The sequence below is a fragment of the Centropristis striata genome, chromosome 11 (genome assembly GCF_030273125.1).
Source record: "Centropristis striata isolate RG_2023a ecotype Rhode Island chromosome 11, C.striata_1.0, whole genome shotgun sequence".
NCBI lineage: Eukaryota > Metazoa > Chordata > Actinopteri > Perciformes > Serranidae > Centropristis > Centropristis striata.
In genome coordinates, this window is record NC_081527.1 from 13225782 (window position 1) to 13250145 (window position 24364).

A 24364-nucleotide genomic window follows, 5' to 3' on the forward strand; every position below is an offset into this window, starting at 1 on the left:
TCAGAATAAAAAAATGTACTTTTTGTTTGCAATCAGAACAGTGTATTTGCAATTATAATAGTTCCTGATAGGAATTTCAGGAACTGAACCGGTCGATGCCTAAATTTTGATACTGTGACGGTACTTGTTTCACTGTAGAGAACCGGGGATGCCAAGTGACACACACACAAAGAGCTCCCACCACTCACCTGCTGCTAAAAGTCCGCCCAATGCAGTGAGCTTCGGGTCCTGCAGCATGAGGTTCCCTTTAATCCCCCAAATAACGCCATGATTGGAGCCTGTATGCACATGTTGTTATTTTTTTTTTGGCCTGATTGTTGACAATTGGTAAAAAGAGCAACAAGTTAGCGAAATACTAGGTTGTCATTCTCCTTTCTTTCTACTTTGCACCGGGTGAAAAAAGGAGGCTTTTCAAAAATCGATACAGTATCACAAAACATAACATTAAGATACTCAAGTGCACTGATATTTTCTTACAGCCCTACTGACTAACTGCTGTGCCAACAGGATTCTCCAGCCTTGTCTGTCTCCCAGCGTTTGGCCTCCGCTTCTACTTGTTAACTGCAAGGATGTCAGTAAACAATTTACTGTGAGAGCTTGGAGCAAGTGTGCAGATTGCACTCTCATGTCACTGGGTATTTTGCCAATATTTTTCTTTTTGTGAGACTTACCATATGTTTTGTTTACACCCGTTTCCAAGGGAGTTTAACTCAAGTCTTTATTACAGAATATACTTAGAGATCTATCGTCAGAAGCTGCCAGTGTAGCCTGAAGCAACATTTTATTGCTGCAAATGTGTTTTGACAAAGCCTCGGGCATCATTGATCTGGTTAGATTACACTGCTAAACTACAGACAAACAAGCCATTGAGCTTTTCCAACTTAAATACACTTGACAATTTCATTTTAAAGACAATTGAGGTGTGGTACAGTGGGAAAGTGTGTGTATGTGTGTCAGGAGAGGCCAGTGGGAGGGGCAGCTGCAAGTAAAGTGCACAACATTCAAGCCCTCCAGCAGCAGTCAGTACCACTCTGCACCTCCTGCAGGACTCACCTTACACCAGTTCAAGTGGAGTTTTGTACTTGATTTTACCTCATGGCGGGCAGGATCACCTGTGGACTGTGGATAGTCGTCTTTCTCGCGGGATGTGGGCGACTGTCGGCGTTCAACCTGGACACCGAAAATGTCCAGCGCAAGGACGGGGACCCAGGCTCCCTCTTCGGCTTCTCTCTCGCCATGCACGAGCAGGTTGCACCGCAGCCTAAGAAAATGTAAGTTTGTTTGATGGCACTTCATGTTTACTAATGCGCCGTCCTAACTTTAGAAACACGCTATGTCATTAACATAACCTCGGTAACCATGTAATTAAAATGTCACAGCTATGTAGTCAACCACTGTAAGTTTATTTTTGGAGTGTGTGAGCTACTACAGGAGATGAGAAAACTAATAAGGAACAATTTCAGCTACAGCAGCAGGAAATGTCACGAGTGCTAAATGATACGCTGTGATTTGAGTACAGGTGTTTCGCAGGTAGTTTAAAGTATTAATCTAACTGTTTTTCCACCAAATCTCAGCAAAGCGTTTCCTTTAGTCACTTTATACACGCTTTGTAAGTTTAACCACAGGCCTTCCTCTTGTTAATCGTTGCAGAGCCTTTGCTTCCAGGTTACTTATTTGTCACTTTTTATTGGCCCTCCGTAGCAGTTTTTTTTTGCACGCGCGCCCACATTTCTGTCCCTCTGTGCTGACTTTTCTCTCCGGGTGGTTTTTAGGTGAGACTTTGACGTTTAGGTCCAAAACATCTCATTGAATCACTGTTGGCATTTTTATGGGCATTGATTCAAAGGGATTTGTCATTGTGGGTAAAAGCGAACTGCCATCAAGTGGTCACTGGTTTGAATAGCCTGAATATTCACTGACCTGAGATCAGAGCAGTCAAATTCCTTCATCTGGGAGACTATTTGATTATAATAGACAGTGGTGGGTAACTAACGACAAATTTCCATTTATTGCCACCATTTCTATTCATTTAGATGTTTGTTTGTGATTAAAGGGCTTCAAATGTGATCCACAATCAGTGGTGGAGGAAGGATTCAGAAGATTAATATCACCATGTGTCAGTACTGAAGTAAAAGTCCTGCGTTAGAAATGTAACATAAGTGAAAGAAAGCAAGTAAGTAGTAGTATAACCAATGTAAAAAGTAAAACAATTTAGTGTATCTGAAATATATTTTGAGTCTATCAAGTAATTACAAGAATACGTTTCCTTTTGTGCTTAATTTAAAGTACACACACACACACACACACACACACACACACACACACACACACACACACAGTCGCCCATAAAGTTGAAATACATTTTTTTCTATTTCCATGAAATGATTGTGACAATGTGATTTATTCTTGACAGATAAAGCATATATCTTCTCAAACATTTTTAATCAACATTAAATTCAAAGCACACTCATAGAAAGTACAATAAAATTAAAATACTGAAATGTATACTTATTGTCATGTCCTTTGTAACACACTATTAGATGATTAATGTACACTTTAATTACACTTCAAAAGTGTATTTAATTATATTTGCAGTATAATACATGTTTATTGTAACCTTTATTTCATTGATTTCTAAATACTAATTTGTATTTTTTTTTAAAGTGTACTTTTCTTTTAATTTAAGTTTTAGTGGAGTTTTTAAGAAATTCACATTGATTCTCCATCAATGTTAAAAAATAAATAAAAATCAAACCTAAAAGCACTCAATGCTTATTACTTGTCCATGGATGTATAAGTACAATTTGAATGTTGTAGTTGGTAGAGGTGAAGCTGATTTAAACTTATTTACTGTATATATTATTATGTTGTTTAATCAACAACATTGCACAATTATTTATTACTTTGTCATGTGTTTCATATATAGAATAGTATCATCTTATAAAAATGTTTTTTTCTATTATATATATATATATATATATATATATATATATTATAGTGGGGATCAAAATCTAATCCTGGTAATTTATAATAAGGATTATATAAAGATTCAAACTATTTGTGTTGCTATTAACTGGCTTTTTACATAGAAATGATCAATGCATGTCCTTTCCTGTCTTCTAATTAGTCAACAGATGTGGTGAGACTGTGCTCCTAATAGCGGTTTGTATTTATACTGCTAGTGCAGAAAGGTCACCACAGTGTGTATATTCCCACTGGATGATATTCACTCTATTAGGTCTCAGAGTTATTAAGCATTCCCAAGTCTTTAACCTTCTCCACAGAGGTTAAACACTGCTCTTAAACTTATTTACACACTCTTACTACTGCTGCACACACACAAACACAAACACGTAGTGTTTTGTCCTAGTTTTAGGCTGTGACTAAATGAGAGACACATGGTGATCAGCACAAGACCAAACCCACCACAAAGTCCTCCTGCTTCAGGTTGTAAAGTTACAAGAAAGCAGAACACAGTTGGATTCTGTGAACTGGAAAACAACTGAAATCAGTGTAGGATGTTGACTGATTTTTCAGTGGAGGTGTGAACTGCTGTAACAAGCAGAAAATGAATCTGCAATTTTGATAATTCATTAATTATTTAAATAATTTTTAAGCAAAAACTCCAAACATTTGCTTTTTGCAGCTCTTTTAATGTGAAGATAAACTGGTCCTCCTCATCGACTATGTTAGTAAACGACTAAACGACTTTAATACAGCAGCTGTGGCTCTGGGATAGGTATTTTTCACTATTGTCTAACATATTATGGACAGAACTATTCAATGATTTATTGAATGAGTAATCGGCAGTTTGATTAAACTCACCACAGTTTTAGGCAGGTTTTCAGTTTGTCTTGATCTGTTTTTAGATCAACGTTATATTCTAAGTCTTTTGCATAATCTTATCCTTGATCAGTATAATTCACCTATTTGTGTCACAATCGTCCAAGTCCATGATTACATTAGGCTTTTGATTTTAAGGTCAAATAAGAAAAAGCACATTTTCCAAGACTTTGCCATTGTTCGACTATAAAGTCTTGATTCAGAAACATCACCGATCCTGCTTTTGGCTTCGGTAATTTAAGATGAAAGATCCTTTCAATCGATTTTTTTATCGATTCAGGATTAAAATCGTGACTACTCCAAGCTCAGCCGTGAGATGAGCTCCAGCTGCCCTGTTACATTATAACACAAGTTTGAATGTGTGTGTGCCTGTCCGAGCAGGAAGCTGTGTTTGTTTTGCAAGTGACGGTGCTCAAACTGCACTTACAGAGGTGGAATGTGCTTTCTTTCACCTCTGTGTGGACTGTGCATCTGTGTGTATGCACATGCATTCATGTGCAGCCTGGGGATGTGTGTGTGTGTGTGTGTGTCTTTTAATGGTGCTGATGCATGCTGTGGCTGAGTGCTGAGGCGTTGGCCTTGCTGTCAGTCAGTTGGATGAGTGTCAGGGAACTCACTGCTTGATACATTCCTAACCTGAGGCAAAAACAAAGTAGAGATAGAGATAATAGGTAGATTAAAAGATAAATTAGAGACAGATATTTTGTCTGCTGAAGATTATTTGAGGTCACAAATGTACATTTGTGCTGAAATAAGTGTCGGCGTGTGTGTGCTTGTGTCCCCCCCATACGTGTCTCCTTGTTGCTGGGTGTGCACAGTGAGTCACAACTCTTAGCCAGCCATGCATGCCAACTGTTGTTCAGCCTTATATATTCCAGTATTTTTCATGCCCCACAGGAATGAGTGTTACATGTACCTGCAGGAGAGGGCAGGAGCTGATGGGATCGTGTATTTGCGTGTGTGCACGTGTTAGTGTGTATGTGTGTGTTGCATTCCATGGTTGGTCATAATTGCCAGATGGAGCTGTCTGTATAATAAAATCAAAACGCCTGAGCGAGGGGAGAGGAGGGAGGAGGAGACCGAGTGAGAGGTTAGGGAAGTTTAAGAAGAAATGTGTGGGAGAAAGAAAATGCATCTTTGTGTGTGTGACTGAGAAATATGATGGACTCTGGAGACATGTAGATGTAGCAAGAGGAGAAGAGGATACAGGGACACAACGCTGTGGGAACGCCTTGCCAGCATGTTAAATAGTAATGTCAATGTCATGCTGAGTCCAGATTCTAGAAATGATACACTGCAAAAAAGCCAACTTGTATTTTTTAGCCTAAAACAGTGATTTAAGTTGGTAAAACTTGGAAATATAAATTATTGACATTTAGGGCAATAATGTAAGTAAACACAACAAAGGAAGCCAGTTGTATGCTCAAAAACAAGTTTGTGAGTTGTTGTTACTTATATCTATAAGTTGGGGTTCACAACAAGGGACAATAGATCTGCTAACTCTTATTTCTTTGTTGTGAAATGCGGGAAATCGGTGAAATTCGGTCATTAGCGAAAGCTAGCGGTTAACTGATGCTAGTGGCTAACTGATGCTAGTGACGCTGCTTGTTACAGCTACAAGAGTAGCCATTAGCGTATCAATGCTAACTCAAAATTGTGGTTGCAACATTAGCTGACATTTCATAGCGGCGTTACATTCGTGCCAAATCAGCACATTGCAGAAGTTAGCAGAAGTAAGGATTACAAGTTATTATAACTTATGGTGTAAAATTATAACTTAGTACAAACAGTTGAGTTGACAAAAAATCTGAATTCAGAGTTGAGCAAACTCAAAAACCAAACTTAAAATATTCAGTTTAATTGTCCAACTTGTAACTTCAACCTGTATTGAAGTTTGTTGCATTGAAATTTTGAGTTCACCCAACTTTTCTTTTTTTGCAGTGTAAGGGAGAGAGGGAGTTTTACTCAGCTTTGTGTGTATGGTGTGTGTATGCAGTCCGTTTTAGTCCTTTCCCCCCGCCCTTCCCCTCAGGTTAGTTGAGGATATCAAACATCAAAGAGAGAGAGAGAAATACTTGAGGAAAAGAAAGAGGTGATGGCAGAAAGAATGCTGAGAGGAACGTAAATCAGTTTTACATCTGGGCACCAAATATCAGCCGTTATTCAGACTCTCGATCCTGGCAGACGGTTGGAGAGAGAAGTTGGGTAACACATGACATGAACCTCTGGATCTGCAATCCATTTGGAGGTTTAGCTGATCGGGTGCCGCTGGCTGTCGCTAAGCAACGGGCTGTGCCCTAGAAGCCCGGCAGCCAGTTTTTGCTGCTGTGAAACAAAAGCAACACACCTCTCTCAATGGGATGTCTCTCTAATGATCTGTGTGTCCGAGTGCCACTGCCAGCATGTGTGTGTGTGTCTGTTTTGCTGGTCCTTGCACACTTGTACCCAAACATGCACACACACATACACACTCTGTGTTGCCTTCCTGTAGATTAAGCTTGTGTGTTGGTGCTTCCTCTGCTGGTAGTGATTAGATAAACAGCTGGGTCATTGTCAGTGAGGCAGTGGGTCAACCTTATCACAGGCCCTGACACATCATGTCAGCATTTCACTCTTCAATGGCAACACCTATCCATAATGCGTAGCAATAAAGATAACAGAATAACGGGACCGATATGGGACCATTGCCATAATCTATAGCCGAAAAATAGACATTTTTTAAATGGATTGTGTACTGATTTTTAGCCACTCTGCAAAGGTACCTAGAGGGCAACTGTATTAAATAATATTAACATTGTTATACATTATTATACATTATACAAACAATGTATAACATTGTCAGCCAAGATAAAGAATAAAAAGGAAAAAGATAAACAGCTAATTAATTAAACATCATTACTGTTCAGTTTCAGTCAATTGCTGAAAAAAGAACAACCTAACAACATTTCTAAATCACGCCAAGCAACGTTTTCTGTATTATATATTGTGTAGAAAAAGTTTTCATGATGTCAAGAGATATATCTGTAGGGCTCTAATAATGTTTTCCCCATAGCTCTGGTTCTATCACATTTAGGCTGGGTGATGAACCAATCTTCTATTTGGAAACAGGACATTTCATATCATGGTACTGGTATATGTCATGATATATAGCATGTTTACTAGTAATTTAATATTGTAAAATAAATAAATAGTGTATTTAGTAACCATGTGATAAAGCCTATTTTTGTGTATCCAATCCAATCCAATCCCCTTTATTTATATAGCACAATTTTAGCAAACACAAGGTTTCCAAAGTGCTGCACAAACAATAAATACATAAGAGATGTAGTAAACAATAGATCAGTAAGATGCAATAAGATAAAATAAATTAAAAATGGGATAAAAATAAATAAAATAAAATGTAAAATGTACTGCCCGCACAAAATAAAATATGCATGAATACAATAAAAACAAAAAATCATAAAATCATAAAATCAACATAAAATCAACATAAAATCAACACTCTACGTGGTGTTAAAAGCCAACGAGAAGAGGTGGGTTTTAAGAAGAGATTTAAAATGAGACAGTGAGGAGGCCTGTCTGATGCGCAGCGGCAATTCATTCCACAGTTTTGGAGCTGCGATGGCAAAAGCTCGTTCCCCTCTGAGCTTCAGCCTAGCTCTTGGCACTCTCAGGAGAAGCTGGTCAGCTGACCTGAGAGAGCGGGTAGGAGAGTAGGGGTGCAGCAGCTCAGAGAGGTAAGGAGGAGCAAGACCATTTAAAGCTTTAAAAGCAAATAAAATAATTTTAAAATGAATCCTAAAATGAACGGGCAGCCAGTGCAGTGAAGCTAAAACAGGTGAAATGTGCTCAAACTTTCTTGTGCCAGTTAAAAGACGTGCAGCAGCATTTTGTACCAGTTGAAGGCGGGCAATGGAGGATCCACTAACCCCCATATAAAGTGCGTTACAGTAATCCAGCCGAGTGGTCACGAAGGCATGGATTACTGTCTCAAAGTGCCGTGTTTGCAGGAGTGGTTTTATTTTTGCCAGCTGCCGTAGCTGGAAGAAACTTGACTTCACCACAGCTTTGATCTGGCTGTCAAATTTAAGATCAGCGTCCACTTTAACCCCCAGATTACTCACAATTGGCTTATGATGTTGTGCCAAAGAACCCAGATCAACCAGGGGGGGTTTACAGAAGAGCCACCAAAGACCATGACTTCGGTCTTTTTTTCATTAAAACTCAGGAAGTTTGAGGACATCCAGGCTTTGATGTCATGTAGGCACCTTAGGAGTGGGTCAATACAGTACGAGTCATCTTTTTTGAGGGGGACATAGATTTGACTGTCATCTGCATAACAATGAAAAGAAATTCCGTGTTTTCTGAGAATGGACCCAAGTGGCAGTAGATACAGGGAAAAAAGAAGCGGGCCAAGCACAGAGCCCTGCGGGTCCCTACATGAGAGAGGAGCAGTGGAGGACACAGAGTCACCGAGGCTGACACAGAAAGTCCGATGTGACAGGTACGACCTGAACCATTCCAGTGCTGTGCCACTGATGCCCACCCACTGCTCCAAACGAGCCAACAGGATTTCATGGTCCACAGTATCAAAAGCTGCAGACAAATCTAAAAGCACCAGGACAACACAATGACCAGAGTCAGTAGCTAAAAAGATGTCATTAAAAACTCTTGTACATGTACTAACATGTACTCCATGTTAGCAAAACAGCACCTCCATAGTTCACTCCAGTTTTGCTCCCATGTGCAACGATGTAACCAAATGATGTAAATATTGCCTCAGTAAAGATTGCTGACAGTCTTTTTGGTCATGTCAATAGAAATGATATCCGAAAGACATTTTTTTTAAGTTTTGACAGTATTATCTTCATATCGCCCAGCACTACATCTTGTAATCGATTCTTGAATAAGGCTTTTTACAAGTTGCATCTTATGTAAGCAACTACTCTAACTTTCCCCTGTCTGAATTATTCAATCGATCACTAATGTCGTCCTGATATAATGCCTTTTGGGTAAAATTGTTGGCTGCATTAACCCCAAAGAAAACAGCTGAATCTGTATCAAATTGTGAATGTGAAGAAGTCCATTCTCCTGACTTCCTGTGTCTCCGAGGATAACGGGAGCAGAGATGTGCCCACCTGATATTTGCTGTTAGTCTCTCATCTTTTGAAACAGACTCATCTTTAATAGACAAGCCCGAACAATTCCGCTCTGTGTGAAAATATACTTTCCTGTTCGCCACGGTTGTGCACATAAAGATGGAAAAAAAATGTGTGAGTCTGTCAAGTGTCATTCCCTCTCTTCGTAGTTTAGAAAAACAAAAAACAACAACAAAAAAAAGAGGATGGGAAACTTACTGGGTGGGATAATAGCACAAAATTATAGTGCTCTGGTCAAGTCAAACCATCCAGTGGTTCAAACTGGATAAACAGTGTGTGAGTTTGTTTCCACTGTGATGCTTTTTATTTAACATAAATGTCTTAATTCTTTCTCAATATTTCCTGTAAAGCACATTTACATCCAACCTCATAATGACAGCGTTATAAGACTGTGTGAACAGTTTTAACAAATCATATTTTTGTATATGTCATATAAATAGATTTATTGTCCTCTGCTAATCCCTGCTGTGACGCCTGCTGAAATCAATAATCACGATGATTTATGCCTTTACGCTTTATATTTTGACAGCCCGCATGCAGTCAGTGTTGGCTAGTGAGATCTACAGCTGCAAACATGCTGATCACATTAGGCCTCTGCTCCTCACTCTGACTGTATGGCTCTGTAGATTCCCTGTGCAGATGGTGCCTATCTGAGAATGCTTTGTGTTCCAGCTAAAAATGGCTTTGCTTAATCTCATCTGGTGAAGACAGTGTGCTGTGTAACATTAACTCTGAAGGTCATCGGATAGAGGGAACCAACCAGAGAGAGCTCCTGGAACATACGGAGGGAGAGAAAGAGAGAAATACAAAGAAAACTGTAGCAAGACATCAGAAACATATGCTTCCTGCAGATTACAAACACACAAAAATATCTGCCCAGCTGGGTGAAATAAATATCCTAAGGAAAACAATAAAACACTTTTGCTACAATTACATAGTATGTATGTACGTATGTGTGTTGTAGAGTAAAAAAAAGTTAAACTGTAACTATTTTCATGTATTTATTACAATGTTACACAGTGTTGTTTATGCAATTCTTTGTTCCAGCACATCTTCACTTATTGTACGTACATTTTACGTTTTTATTTTGCACTTCCTTGGCCAATACAGTCATGGAAAATAATCTATCATTTATTAGACCATTGTTTTCTTCAATTTCTTGTTAATTTTAATGCCTGGTACAACTGAAGGTACATTTAGTTAGGTACAAGGGTTTAATTTAAGAGCTGATATCTAGCCATTTTCCATGGTTTACTTGATAATAACCAAAATCATTATCAAGAAATCCATGGAAAATGTCTAGATATCAGCTCTTAGATTAAACTCTTATGAGTTGTTTTTGTTGTTATCATATTTGTCCAAACAAATGTACTTTAGTTGTACCAGGCATCAACAAATTGAAGAAAACAAGGATGGTCTAATCATTTTTTCCATGACTATGTAGGCATGTTCCCCATGTCAATAAGGCCTCTTTGAATTTAATTTAATTGACATAGAAACGTATTGACAGTGCAAACCTTCACAAAACATCAGTTCAAAGGATGACATCCTTGACTTGTTTGATTTACTCTGTAGGAAACTCTGGGAACTGGAGGCCCATCGTCAAGACTGGGGTGTGGCATTTGCCCTTGTCCTTGCTCCACAATGGCAGCCTCTGTGTGTGTGTGTAGAGATAGAAAGCTTGGTTCAGTCAAGCACAGCGGGCGATTGAAAGGGGTCTTTGACTCAGTTGGACCGCGAGGACATGGAACATCAGTTTGGTGGCGGATGTGTATGTTTACATGTGTGGATATGGCTGCTGTCTGTGTGACGAAGTAGACTGGAATGTGTGATAATGTAATGTGCAAGTGGAAGAAATGCCCGAATGCTTCTCATTCTGAGGCCCAGATTAAAATGAGTGTCACTGAGCCCCTTTCACAATGTGCATTTGATGGAGCTGCTTATGGTTTAATGGATTGTGTCTGTTGCAGGCTGCTGGTTGGTGCCCCACGAGCAAAAGCCTGGCCAGGCCAAAAAGCTAAAGTGATAGGGGGACTGTACACCTGTGACATGGCCTCCACTTCAACTTCTTGCACCAGAGTTGAATTTGATAAATCAGGTGAGATATCTGCTGACACCTGTACACTGTGTACAGTCAACTGCTGTATACCAACTGTTCTACACTGACTTTTTGATAGACCTCACTGTTTATACTGTAAATTCTGTTTATACTGCCATATTTATATTTATACTGATAATTCTGTCTATACTGTACCATATTGCCGTACTGATACCTTTCGCCATATTTGTAACATTAATCTGTTCATACCGTCATATCATATCATATCATATCATATTTATACTATTTACATCTTCCAGATTTGCCACTGTCTTTTCGTTGATGTCTTCTTGCTTGTATATACGTTTTTACATTTATATTATTATTCATATTATTATATATTTTACTTATATTTTATATTTCATGTTTATTGCTGTTTGCACTGGGGATAAGAGGGAAACACAATTTCAATTACAAATGGCAGCATTGATAAATAAAGTTGACTTGACTTGGTTTACGTCATATATTTTAGGCAATTTTAAACACTTTCCCCTGAAAAACATACTTGAGTCACATTATCCTCCTTGTGTCACTTTCTGGCCCTTTCTCTATGTAGAGGACACAAAAAAAGAAAGCAAAGAAAACCAGTGGATGGGAGTATCAGTCAGCAGCCAGGGGCCAGCAGGAAAGGTTATGGTAAGAGGTGTCTTTGTAGCTGACCACAACTTTGAGATTTATTAACCTCAATTTGATATTACAGACTCAGTTTTTAGAGCTGAAACAAGATTAATTGAGTCAATCGACAGAAAATGAATAGGCAACTATTTAGATAATTGATTAATTGTTTCAGGTGTTTGTCATCAAAATTTCTCTGTGTGCAGCGTTTCCAGTGGGAGGATGTGCTGCTTTTCTCTCACAAGAATTTTCTTTTTGAACACTTTACTTATACATTTAACTTCCTGACAGTACAGAGGTTTTGCCAACAAATGGCCATAGATCAGTGGTCAAAACAAGACATTTCAAGGTTGTATTTGTTAGTTAAATAATCAAGAAAATTATTCATAGATTCATTGACAATGACAATAACCATCAATTTGAGTCATACGGATACCTTTTAACCCACAAAAACGGTGTTTTCCCAAGGGTTTTAAAACATGTTATTTGATAGTACAGCCATAAAGGTTGTGTCTTGGATTTGAATAAGTCACCTAAATAAACGGCTTACTGACATCTGAATCCAGAGGTTATTGATTGTTTAGTGTCTAAATTGCCCAAAAAAGTGTCCAAATTGACATCTTGAAATTGCTTGATTTGCATAACCAACTGTTCAAAACTCAATTCTTTCAATAAACAGATATATTAAACAGAGAGAAGCAGCATTTTTTTTTCTTAAAGCATGAAGATCTACTTAAAGTTTGATCCCTGCAGCATACAGTCATGGAAAAAATTATTAGACCACCCTTGTTTTCTTCAATTTCTTGTTCATTTTAATGCCTGGTACAAGTAAAGGTACATTTGTTTGGACAAATATAATGATAACAACAAAAAAAACCTCATAAGAGTTTAATTTAAGAGCAGATATCTAGCCATTTTCCATGGTTTCCTTGATAATGACTTTGGTTATATAGTACCTTTAGTTGTACCAGGCATCAACATGAACAAGAAACTGAAGAAAACGAGGGCGGTCTAATAATTTTTTCCATGACTGTAAATATGATGTCAAATACAAGTAATATCTGGCTGTGAAGCTACTGATTCTCGTGAAACTTAGCAAGAACTACAGTTAAATTAGCTCATCACAGTGGCATCAGCATCACTTCAACTCAACTGTGTGTTTCGGTTTCCAATGTAGGTCTGTGCCCACCGCTGGCAGAGGAGGAACAATGTGAACTCAAATCGTGAGTCCCGTGACATTATCGGCCGATGCGTCGTGATGAGTCAGTCCTTGACTATTGACAGTTCATCAGGAGAAGAGGGAGAATACTGGCATTTCTGTGATAGCCGTGCCAGGGGCCACGAGATGTTTGGATCGTGTCAGCAGGGCATCTCTGCCACGTTCGACAAGCGCTACCACTATCTAATCTTTGGGGCTCCTGGAGCGTACAACTGGAAAGGTAGCCTAATGTGTGTGTGCGTGTGATAGCTAGCAGCTTAGAGTTATAGTAAGTAAACCATGGACACATTTAATGTGATGGAGAACTTAACTGCACATGTGCTGCATTATCAATCTGCTCTATATGATTTATGATTCACTTTTCATTGCAAAGGAATTTGCCGGTGATGCGATCCCAGTCATGTGTTCAACATTACTGCCAATTAAGATTATAGCCTGCTCCTGTCATTACAAGCCAGATCTTTCCCTTCCTAACCCGTCAGCTCGTGTCTTCTCCAGGTATAGTACGCTTGGAACAAAGGAATGAAACCCTCGAAAACCAGGGCATATTTGATGATGGTCCGTTTGAAGCGGGAGATGAGACCAAATTCAACCCCGACCTGGTCCCTGTTCCTGCCAGCAGCTACTTGGGTAAAACGCTGCTTGCTTTCTTCATCCATCCACTGCCAGTCTTACACCATCACTTCAGCCGCTCTGACCTGTGACTATGTAAGCAAGTGTTCCTTTCTCTCTGTCTCCCAGGCTTCTCCCTGGACTCTGGGATAAATCTGATCACGAGCAGCCTGACGGTGGTGGCAGGAGCTCCCAGAGCAAACCACAGTGGAGCGGTGGTAATGCTGACCCCAGGTCAAGATTCCAAGGCCTTGCTACACCAGCACACCATCGACGGGGAAGGACTGGCCTCGTCTTTCGGCTACGATGTAACTGTGCTGGATCTCAATGCGGACGGGTGAGTGATGCAGGGTGATTACTGTAACTTCTGCTCTTACTCTTACAGGTGCATCTCAATACATTAGATCATGGAAAAGTCCATTTCCAGTAGTTCAAGTCAAATAACCCCAACCAAGTATTGATTGCATCTAGATGGACATACTTTTCAGAAGCCAACATTTCCATATTAAACATACTTTTTAAAATTGGTCTTTTGAAATATTACATTTTTTTTGAGACACTGAATTTTAGGTCTTCATTAATTGTAAGCCATAATCATTTTAATTAGAAGAAATAAAATAAATTAAGACATGAAATGTTTCATTCTGTGTGTAATGGATCTATATAATGTGTTATTTCCACTTTCTGAATAGAATTACTGACATGAATCAACTTTTTTGTGATATTCTAATTTATTGAGATGCACCTGTATACTGACAAACAAGTGTTGTGCTTGTTTATTAGTTGGAACGACATAGTGGTTGGAGCACCGCAGTACTTTGAGAAGGACGGAGACATCGGAGGAGCCGTCTATGTCTATGTCAACAAAGAAGGGAAGTGGAACGAAATCAAGCCCACCAGAATAGACGGAGATAAGGACTCCATGTTCGGCCTGGTTGTTGAAAACCTGGGAGACATCAATCAGGATGGGTTCCATGGTGAGGCCTCCATGTATTTGCATGTGTATACTTTGATTTGGCCATTCTTGGTGCCCCTCTTTGATATATATGCACCTGTAAGTCTCTGTTCTTGTTCTTGCTGTCAGATTTTGCAGTGGGAGCTCCTTATGAGGATAATGGTGCAGGGAAAGTTTACATCTACCACGGAGCAGGGTCTGCCATGGGTATCATCTCTAAAAAAGCTTCACAGGTATGTAATAAACTGGAGGAATAACTAATTTTCCTTTTTTGTGCATTTTGTCCAAATGTGTAATGTTTTTGCATCTAAGAAAAAAAAATCTAATAAATATATTCTATCAATACTAAAAAAAAAGGTGTGGTGAAACAGGCAAAAACATTGTTTTTTTTAATGCACTGGTCAAATTTTGAGTTTTTGGGCTCTTTTGCTTCCATAACATGTCTACTTTCAGACTAGTGCAAAGGAAATATCCAAAATACACATTAAGTTGTATTTATTTTACCACACTTGTGTATTTGCATCTGTAAATTTCTTCTAAATTCACCAAAGGTTAGCATCACATGATGTCTCATTTCTCATGATGTCTCATTTCTCATGTCTCATATGTGAAAATATACTTATATAATTATCGACTTACTATTAAAATACATAAACACCAACCTCTCCTGTTTCATTCCTATCTATTTTCCGAAGGTTTTTTTTTACAGAGGGTTTTGTTTGTTTTGTTTGCTTTAGGTTCTGCAAGGCGAGCCTTCAGTGAAGATGTTTGGCTACTCTTTGGCAGGCAACATGGACCTGGATAAGAACTCCTACCCAGACTTGGCTGTCGGATCCCTCTCTGATTCCGTCTTTGTCTACAAGTGAGTGAACAGGCACCTTTTTGTTTTTATCACTTTACATCTCTGTCTGCAATACTGATTGCTCACTTGAGTTCTTTGTTTCCCAGATCCCGCCCAGTTATTAACATCAAGAAGGAAATCACTTTCACACCGAAGGAAATAGACTTCACCAAGAAAAACTGTGGCGACAACTTCTGGTAAGTGTGTCTTTTTTCAGAAGGTGCTTCTATTTATTTCTGGACATCAAACATATGAGGTAAAACTGCCAAACACTGTGTCTCATTATGGATAAACTGCATTGTGTCCTCAGCTTGGAGGTCAAGGCGTGCTTTACCTACGATGCCAGCCCAGCGGACTATGCTCCAAAACTGGGTAACTATGTTGTCTTTATAGTGTTTTTGTTTCTTATTATCAGAGATTCAGCAGCACAAAACCATCCTCCTCTCTGTAATGCTGCTGTGTCTGTCCAATGTAGCTGTGGCATACTCTATTGTGGCGGATGGTGACAACAAAGCAAGAGGTCTTATCCCAAGGGCGACCTTCCTCAAGACCGCGGATCGTAATCACGAGTCTAAAGGGGTTATCACCATAGACCGCAAAGGAGAGAAACAGTGCATTGACCAAAAGCTTGTCATACCGGTAGGGACTCTCTCTGGACTTTTCTTTCTCCTCTCTTGATGAAAAGCCCTGTTCAGACCTGGCATCAACATACAGCGATCACAAGTCTGCAGCTCAAAGTACTTCAAATCACACCTGGAATTAGAATGTCTCCACATGCGTTTTGATTGACCACTTGTGATCGGATCACACTGCCAACCTCTATATGCAAATAAAAACACACATAATTTCTTGCCAAGACCAATAACCATCAAAAAAATCACGATTTGGGTTAAAACAGCAAGACTAACTCAGCAAATATAACAAAAACACTGTCACTTCAAAAAAACACAACATTCCAGACTGGGTCTATTGCTTGTCGTGTTCTAGGCAAACCAAATCGCCCAAGATGTTTGATGCAGTAATACAGCTCTGGAAAAAAAATAGAGACCACTCCCACAAATTTTTCTTAAATCAGCATCTCTACATCTATGGCAGCCAGTCCATCCCAGTGTTTGTTCGATTCCAACACAAGCCTCCTCATTCTAATTCATGAGACACTGATCAGGTGATCACCTGAACCAAATCTTATTTTATGAGGAAGATTATAAAAAACACTGCTGTGATTAAAGATTGAGATTATACCACCAATAATGATTTCTAAACTCTTCCCAAGTTAAAATATAAGTGTTGTGTTGTTTAAAAATGAATATGAACATATTTTATTTGCATTATTCGAGGTCTGAAAACACTGCATCTTTTTTGTTATTTTTACCAGTTGTCATTTTTGCCAATAAATGCTCTAAATGGCAATATTTTATTTTTATATATAATTATATATATATATATATATATATATATATATATATATATATATATATATACACACACATCACATTGTCACAATCATTTCATGGAAATAGAAAAAAATGTCTTCCAACTTTATGGGCGAAGATGTCTCTTAAGTAGGCAGCCCTTGTGATCCAAAACAAATTGGTATAAACACTGCAAAAAGAATGAAGCCATATCTGGGCCAGATCACCTCTGAATGTAGCCTCAAGTGAAGAAATCTCAATGCATTCTGGGTGCATTCACACCTGTATTTAGAGCTGTGATCTGATCACCAAAGATGCTTGTTAAAGCCAGGCCTGACCAGGGGCAAAAGCATTGTTGGTGTTGAGTAATGTTTTGTCATGCTACAGGAAAATATTAAAGACAAGCTGAACGGCATCCCCATCGATGTGTCTGTGGACATTCAGGAGTCCAAGCGTAAACGTAGACAGAGCTCATCTGAACTGGCGCCTGTCCTGGATGCCAACGAGGAAAAGATAACGCGAAAAATGGTGCGTATGCATGAAGGGTAGATTTCCAAAGCATGTATCCAAAGCTGTAGTTTTGATGTTCCCACTGTATTTACAGTCATGGAAATAATCATTAGACCACCATTGTTTTCTTCAATTTCTTGTTCATTTTAATGCCTGGTACAACTAAAGGTACATTTGTTTGGACAAATATAATAATAACAACAAAAAAACCTTATAAGAATTTAATTTAAGAGCTGATATCTAGACATTTTCCATGGTTTTCTTGATAATGATTTTGGTTATTATCAAGAAAACCATGGAAAATAGCTATCTGATATGATATATATTTTCATGACTGTATGTAACGTTTCCTGTGGGTCAATGTGGTTGTAGGTGAGTTTCCTGAAGGAAGGTTGTGGCGCCGACGATGCATGTCAGAGCAACTTACAGGTGGAATATCGCTACGGCTACAAGACAACTGACGATGACACGTTCAAGCCATTATCTCTGTAAGAGGATACCCCCTTTTATTCACAAGCTCATTTTTAAAACCTCTGTAGCTTACAGGCTCATAATAACTTGTGTCTGCCTAAAGGGAGGGCGGCCTGCCAGTGATCTCGCTCAGTAAACAGGAAGACATCGCCTTGGAGGTCAAGGTGTCCAATCTGAATGCAGATGATGCCTATGAGGCCGCTCTGATCGTCTCCTTCCCAAAATCCCTTACCTACTCTGCTTTCCGCCCTTCACCTAATGTGAGTCCCTCTGTTACGCTCACTCTTTCAGGCACACATTTACACATGTAAAGACATGCTCCAAGTTGTGGTTCTGATTGGAACTTGTTCTTGATTGATTCTAGGCACAGCAGGTAAACTGTAAAGCCACTGTTGACGGTTCTGTGCTTGACTGTGATCTTGCAAACCCCTTCAAACAAAACATAGAGGTGAGAGAAAATCAACATTTGGACAGTGTCTACCTCCTCTGCACAAATAGTGTTATAATGTCCTTATACTTACCAATGCTGATACAATGTTTCTGTGTTTGTGCATGAAGACGACCTTCTACATTATCATGGGTACATCACGTATCACTCACAACATCACTGAGGTGGAGATTGATCTTCAGATGAACACGTAAGTGATGGTAGCTTGTTATAAGGGTTAATGCTAATAGATAACTAATTCTGGTCACTCTATGTGAACAGCAACTAACAGTTCTCTCCTTCTCTCCAATACAGCTAGATAGAACTTTTTATGTCAGAGAGGACGTGTGGTGTTAGGTTTTTATACAAGCCACATGACCTTAAAGTTTATGCTACGTGGACGAGTTCGCTGTGTTTATGGTCTCTTACCTGGCTCTTAATTAACACATCTTCCCCTTCACCTCTTTTAAAGAATCATTTCATAAACTCCCTCCTCTGTCTGCTTTGACTTTCTTTTTTTCTGTTCCGTTCTCTCGGCCGGCTGATCAAACGTTTGACCTTTTGTATTATTATTGCTTAAAGTATTTTTTTACATGGGGAAATTAAAGGTTTTCCATCACTATGGTATGTAACAACAACAACAACTTTAAATTAAAATACACTATTTAAATAAATAAAATAAATAAATATTTTTAAAAATCACAAATGGTCACATTTTGCCAAATTACTCCAGCAGGCCCAATAGGAACAGCAGGAAGTAATTTTTCTGATTGCAGGGGTGAATCCAAGCTTGCAATAGTAAATCATACAAATAAATATTAACTGTAGATACAGCAGACATGATCCTGGTCTGTGATGCACTTTCCTTAATTGTGCATTAACATTTGTAGTACTAAAGGACTTTCTTCCTGTGTGTAACATCTGATCTGACAGGACAAGCACCCAAATACTAGCGCCTGTTAAAGCAAAGGCGAAGGTGTCCGTCACGTTGCAGCTGACTGTATCAGGGTGAGAAACAAACACACACACGCATCTCAAATTAAAACTACGCACAATTTCACACTAACTGACTGTTTTCGGCTTTCCAGACTAGCTCAGCCATCTCAGGTCATGTTCTCGGGAGATGTCAAAGGTGAGACAGGCATGAAGACTGAAAGTGACATTGGCAGTGCCATCACACACGTGTTCAGAGTGAGTCATTTGCTTCAGAAGCCATTTCATATTATTGTCATTCCTTCTATTTCATTGAAATGTTTATAACTCCAGCATTCTGCAGGTACATGTGTTTTAGTTTGATAAATAAATAATGGTACATCAACTGAGGTAAGACATTGATCCTAAACTTAAAACCTACCTATTCAGCCAGACATTTGATTATGAAAGGTTGGACATGATTAACATTATGATCACTTCTTTTATAGTACTCATCTTGTAAAATTTGAAATCCATTTTATTGTATTTTATTGTTGTCCTATTTATTGTTGTCTTGTCATTTTATCTAGTTCTATAGGTTATTTCTTAGTTTATTAATAGTTTTTACAGTCCTTTTCAGTCGCTCGGTTGGTAAGCAGCAGTGGGAAAAGGATTCAGATCCCTTACTTCAGTTCAAGTACAAAAGTACCAGCATCCAAATGTACTTAAAGTATCAAAAGCAAAAGTACTCCTTATGCAAATTGTTGTATACAGTCATGGAAAAAATGATAAGACCACCCTTGTTTTCTTCAATGTCTTGTTCATTTTAATGCCTGGTACAACTAAAGGTACATTTGTTTGGACAAATATAATGATAACAACAAAAATAGCTCATAAGAGTTTAATTTAAGAGCTAATATCTAGCCATTTTCCATGGTTTTCTTGATAATGATTTTGGTTATTATCAATATACTAGACATTAAAAAGAACAAGAAATTGAAGAAAAAGGGTAGTCTAATATCTTTTTCCATGGCTGTATACTCGAAGTATATTATTAGATTATTATTATTGATTATTATTGATTCATTTATGTAAGCCTTGTTTTAATTCTCTCAAAGTAGGGATCATTTTAACTACTTAATATACTGTTATGAGCTTCAATTCTAATAAATGGAAAGTACAAGTACCTCAAAATTATACTCAAGTACATTACTTGAGTAAATGTACTTAGTTACATTACATCATTGCTGGTGAGTCATCTGTGAAGTCTTTTGAACTGCACTAACCTGTAGGAAAGGTGTGACACGATTGAAGTTTGATTGATTGATTGATTGATTGATTGATTGATTGATTGATTGATTGATTGATTGATTGATTGATTTAACCTGTCTTGGTTTACAGATAATCAATCTGGGAAAGAGTTTGAAAGACCTTGGTACCGCCACACTAGAAATCGAATGGCCAAAAGAGACAGCGGACGGGAAGTGGCTGCTCTACCTGATGAAGATCAGCTCCACTGGAGTGGACCAGATGAAATGTACTCCTGAAACAGTGGTCAACCCTCTTAAAAAGGTCAGTGAATGCACCCATTTAGCTTTAAATAGCAGTAGAGGTATGTGGTTATAGATTTAAACATTTTCAAACAGATAAAGAAGTATATTTAATATCTGAATGCCTTTTTTTCTGCTTTAAGGAAGCGACTAGCACCAGGATAAAAAGAGCAGCAGGAAACGCTGAGACACCTGACGATGGAACTATCTCACTTTTAACTGACAAAAAATCTGAAACTCTGGTAATTGTTTTGTTTCATGTTACTGTATTTTATGTGCATTTGCAACCATTAGTAGGGATCCAGTGTTAAGTCTGTGCCCCCTTGTGTTGTGTCTGTGTTGACAGTCCTGTAGCAGTGGGGCGAGATGTGTGAAGATAAAGTGCCCCCTTGGGGGCATGGACAGCAATGCAGACATCACACTCAGCTCTCGCCTCTGGAACAGCACCTTCATCGAGGTAACAAAACACTGCAGGGATTTTAAGTGTTTTTTACTCAACTTTTATTTCAGCAACTCTGTGGTACAAAGAATCAGCCTCACTGTCCTGACTGATTAAAATGTATATTGTATATTTAAAATTGTAATTATTCCACACCTGGGTTGTGTCTATACCAGTATTTTTAAACTTACCAATTCCAAAGTTGGGACATTGTGTAAAATGCAAGTAAAACAAAATGCAATTATTTGCTTTTTTGAATATATATGTTTTGTGACATATATTCAATTGGGAATTGAAAACCCACTCTAACATCTTTGTAGAGTTTTATGGAAGTAGCTCAACTCTTACTTTTTTCTGTAATTCAAGGGTAAAGCGTTTTTGCAGGAAAATAATAATGTGTATTTGTCTTCCATTGCTCTCAGCTTCATCTTAACTTAATGGTTAACTTTTCTCTTCAAACAGGATTATTCCAAACACCATCATGTGGATGTGATCGTGAAGGCCACTCTGCATGTCGATAGCCAAATAAAAAACACAGTGGTGCAAAATGCTGATACACAGGTAATTAAACACAACAGAGAGAATTATTAACAATATGCAACACTGCTGGACCAGATTATTGATTACATGACATGGCAGAACTTGTGTTGCTTGTGTATGATATCCAGTTGCATCTCAATAAAAGGTGAAATAACACATTATATAGATCCATTACACACGGAATGAAACATTTCTTGTCTTAATTTATTTAATTTCTTCTAATTATAATGATTATGGCTTTCCTTTAATGAAGACCTACAATTTAGTGTCTCAAAAAATTGTAATATTACAAAAGACCAATTTTAAAAAGTATGTGTAATATAGAAATGTTGGCCTCTGAAAAGTATGTCCATCTATTTACACACAATACCTGGTTGGGACTATTTGACTTGAACTACTGGAAATTGACTTTTCCATGATATTTTAATTTATTGAGATGCACCTGTAAATGGAGAGATAAGAAAACATTTCTCTGTGATCCAGAGATGTAATACGATGTTACATATTTTCCAGGTGAAACTAACGGTGTACCCAGAGAGGCGTTCAGCTAAGTACGGAGGAGGGGTGCCATGGTGGATCATCGTGCTGTCCATCCTGTTTGGGCTAATGCTGTTGGCTCTTTTGGCTTTCCTTCTGTGGAAGGTAGGACTGAAGGACAAGGGGCCGGGGCACACCCCGACCCAGCTATTAACTGCACACTCATCATTCATTTATCTAATAAAAGCATCGTTTACAGAGCAACTGTAGGTATCCATAACAGCAATTATGCACATTTCCTAACAATGTTCCTCTCCTCAGTGTGGACTCTTTGGGAAAAAGAATAAAGAACCATCAGATAAAGAGAGACTGACAGCATAAAAAAAGAGAGAGGGTAAAATTACCCGGCCTGCCATGAATGAGTGAAACTTTCTCTCTCGCTCCTTTTTGCTACAAAAGCGCTGCTTCGTGGTGTTAGGGAAGGCAGTGGGCAATTCTCAGACTGTGACATGAATGCCGACCGATTATTTCTGCGAAGCATTTATGTCTAATCGATTTTCACACATGATTATGTGTGGATCTTTATGGTTTACCTGCATGGCCAGGGGAGGTGATAAGCAATGACTGAGAAGTGACACTATAAGGGGCTGATCTGCATTTCTTTGATTTTCTCTCTATTTCCACTTTCTAAACTTGCTCTGAAGGTTTCTTTCTCTCTACACTCACCAACAGGGGTAAACATGTTTCCTTTCTTTAAGAGGAGTGCAGATGGCTTGTCCACACCTCTTAATGGACTCACTATGTCTTGGCTCTCACCTGTCAAACAGACTGATGACATTAAATGTCTCATCAACTGTTTTTTGCTTTGAGTGCCTTTTTAAATAGACTTTTTCCCCTGAGAAGATACTGATTTTCTTTCCCTTTCCTCTCTGCAGTGTGGCTTTTTTAAGCGTGCCAAATATGAAGACAAGGTTCCCAGTTACAACGCTGTTCGCATCAAACGGGAGGAAAGGGCAACAAACCCCAAGAATGGTAACTGGGAAGCCCTGGAAAAGAAGCCCTGGATGACAACCTGGCATGACAAAGAGCATTATTCTTAACAGCCAATGAGATCTGACTTCACACAGATTTCCTGTTGCTTACTGATGAACTCCCAATTTCACTTTCACTGCCTTGTCTTTGCACAACGTGGACTGTAAATATCAAGAAAACCATTTGTTAAAAAAAAAAAGAAAAGATAAAAACATTTTTTAGGACTAAATTCTTGATCAAACATTCTGCTTCAGGGGCTGAATTGATCTCGGATGGTCTGTATGAATCACTGGAAGGAGAGTTGCAGTGTGGGAGAAGGTCCTGCACAACTACTGTCTGCTTTGTTTTGTACATTTGCTACATTCAGTGTTGACTGGGGGAGGGAGGGTGAGAGTATGGGAGCGTTTCTGCATTTTTCTGTACATTTTTTGAATGGTTAGTATTTATTCTTTGAGAGGAGTACTTATGTTACGTTCCCTACAGGCCAAAGAGTCATGCAATGCATATACAGGCGACTTAAATATTTTTAAGAACACTGCAGGATTTTCCTAAAAAACTTTATAGACTCCTACACAAAATTCCCTCTTATACCTCTCTTCAACCAAGGCAGTTCCATGACTGGTTCTGAGCCTAAACTAGAACCAGTTCTTCTCTTTTTGCCAAAGAACTCAACCAGGAAAACTAGTTCCAGAACGGCACCAACTTTTTGCTGCTCTTGAACTACAAACTGCTTACATCAGGTGCTGGGGGCGGGGTGTTCATAACTAAAAAGACCAACTAAAACATGTATCATTCATTTTATTTGGTTTGTTTAACTGCAATGTGATTGATTTGGGCTAGTGTAAGCGGGCTAGCATAACCTTACAACAGGTTCAGTGTTAAATAAGGACGTCATCACTGTCCATGTCAATCAAGACGAGCAGCACATATGTTGTACATGCCAGTTTGGATGCCTTTAACCTAGAACTTGTGTTTCTTCCAATTTAAAAGTGCATTTTTTAAATCTTTCTACTGTACATTTGCCCTAACCGATGATCAGTCAGCATTTTTCATACTCAAGGTGCCTCAGGTTGTACATTATAAAAAACTGCAATTCATCCACAGTTGTCAAGCACTCGGTTTTTAAGTCTACTATCAAGCCTCTGCAGAATTCACCTTTTATTCACTGTAAAATAAGTTTTGAGAGTTCACATAAAATTTCTTGAATAAAATGTTTAAGTGTCATATTCATTTGTTCTGTGTGTGATTTTAA

At 38.5% G+C, this 24364-nt stretch overlaps 1 protein-coding gene across 1 annotated transcript; it reads left to right on the forward strand.

Moving 5' to 3' along the window:
* Positions 1-1006: 1006 nt before the first annotated feature.
* LOC131979767 (integrin alpha-6-like) lies at positions 1007-24336 on the forward strand. The gene is made up of 25 exons (XM_059343781.1): positions 1007-1271; positions 10973-11100; positions 11657-11736; positions 12893-13154; positions 13433-13564; positions 13676-13883; positions 14330-14523; positions 14631-14734; positions 15239-15363; positions 15450-15539; positions 15653-15714; positions 15818-15981; positions 17142-17282; positions 17637-17752; positions 17839-17995; positions 18100-18183; positions 18294-18373; positions 19096-19170; positions 19251-19353; positions 20476-20646; positions 20768-20866; positions 20971-21081; positions 21526-21624; positions 22117-22245; positions 23016-24336. Exons 1-25 carry the CDS (start codon positions 1096-1098, stop codon positions 23178-23180), a joined length of 3255 nt encoding a protein of 1084 aa, XP_059199764.1. The 5' UTR covers positions 1007-1095; the 3' UTR covers positions 23181-24336.
* Positions 24337-24364: the final 28 nt, after the last annotated feature.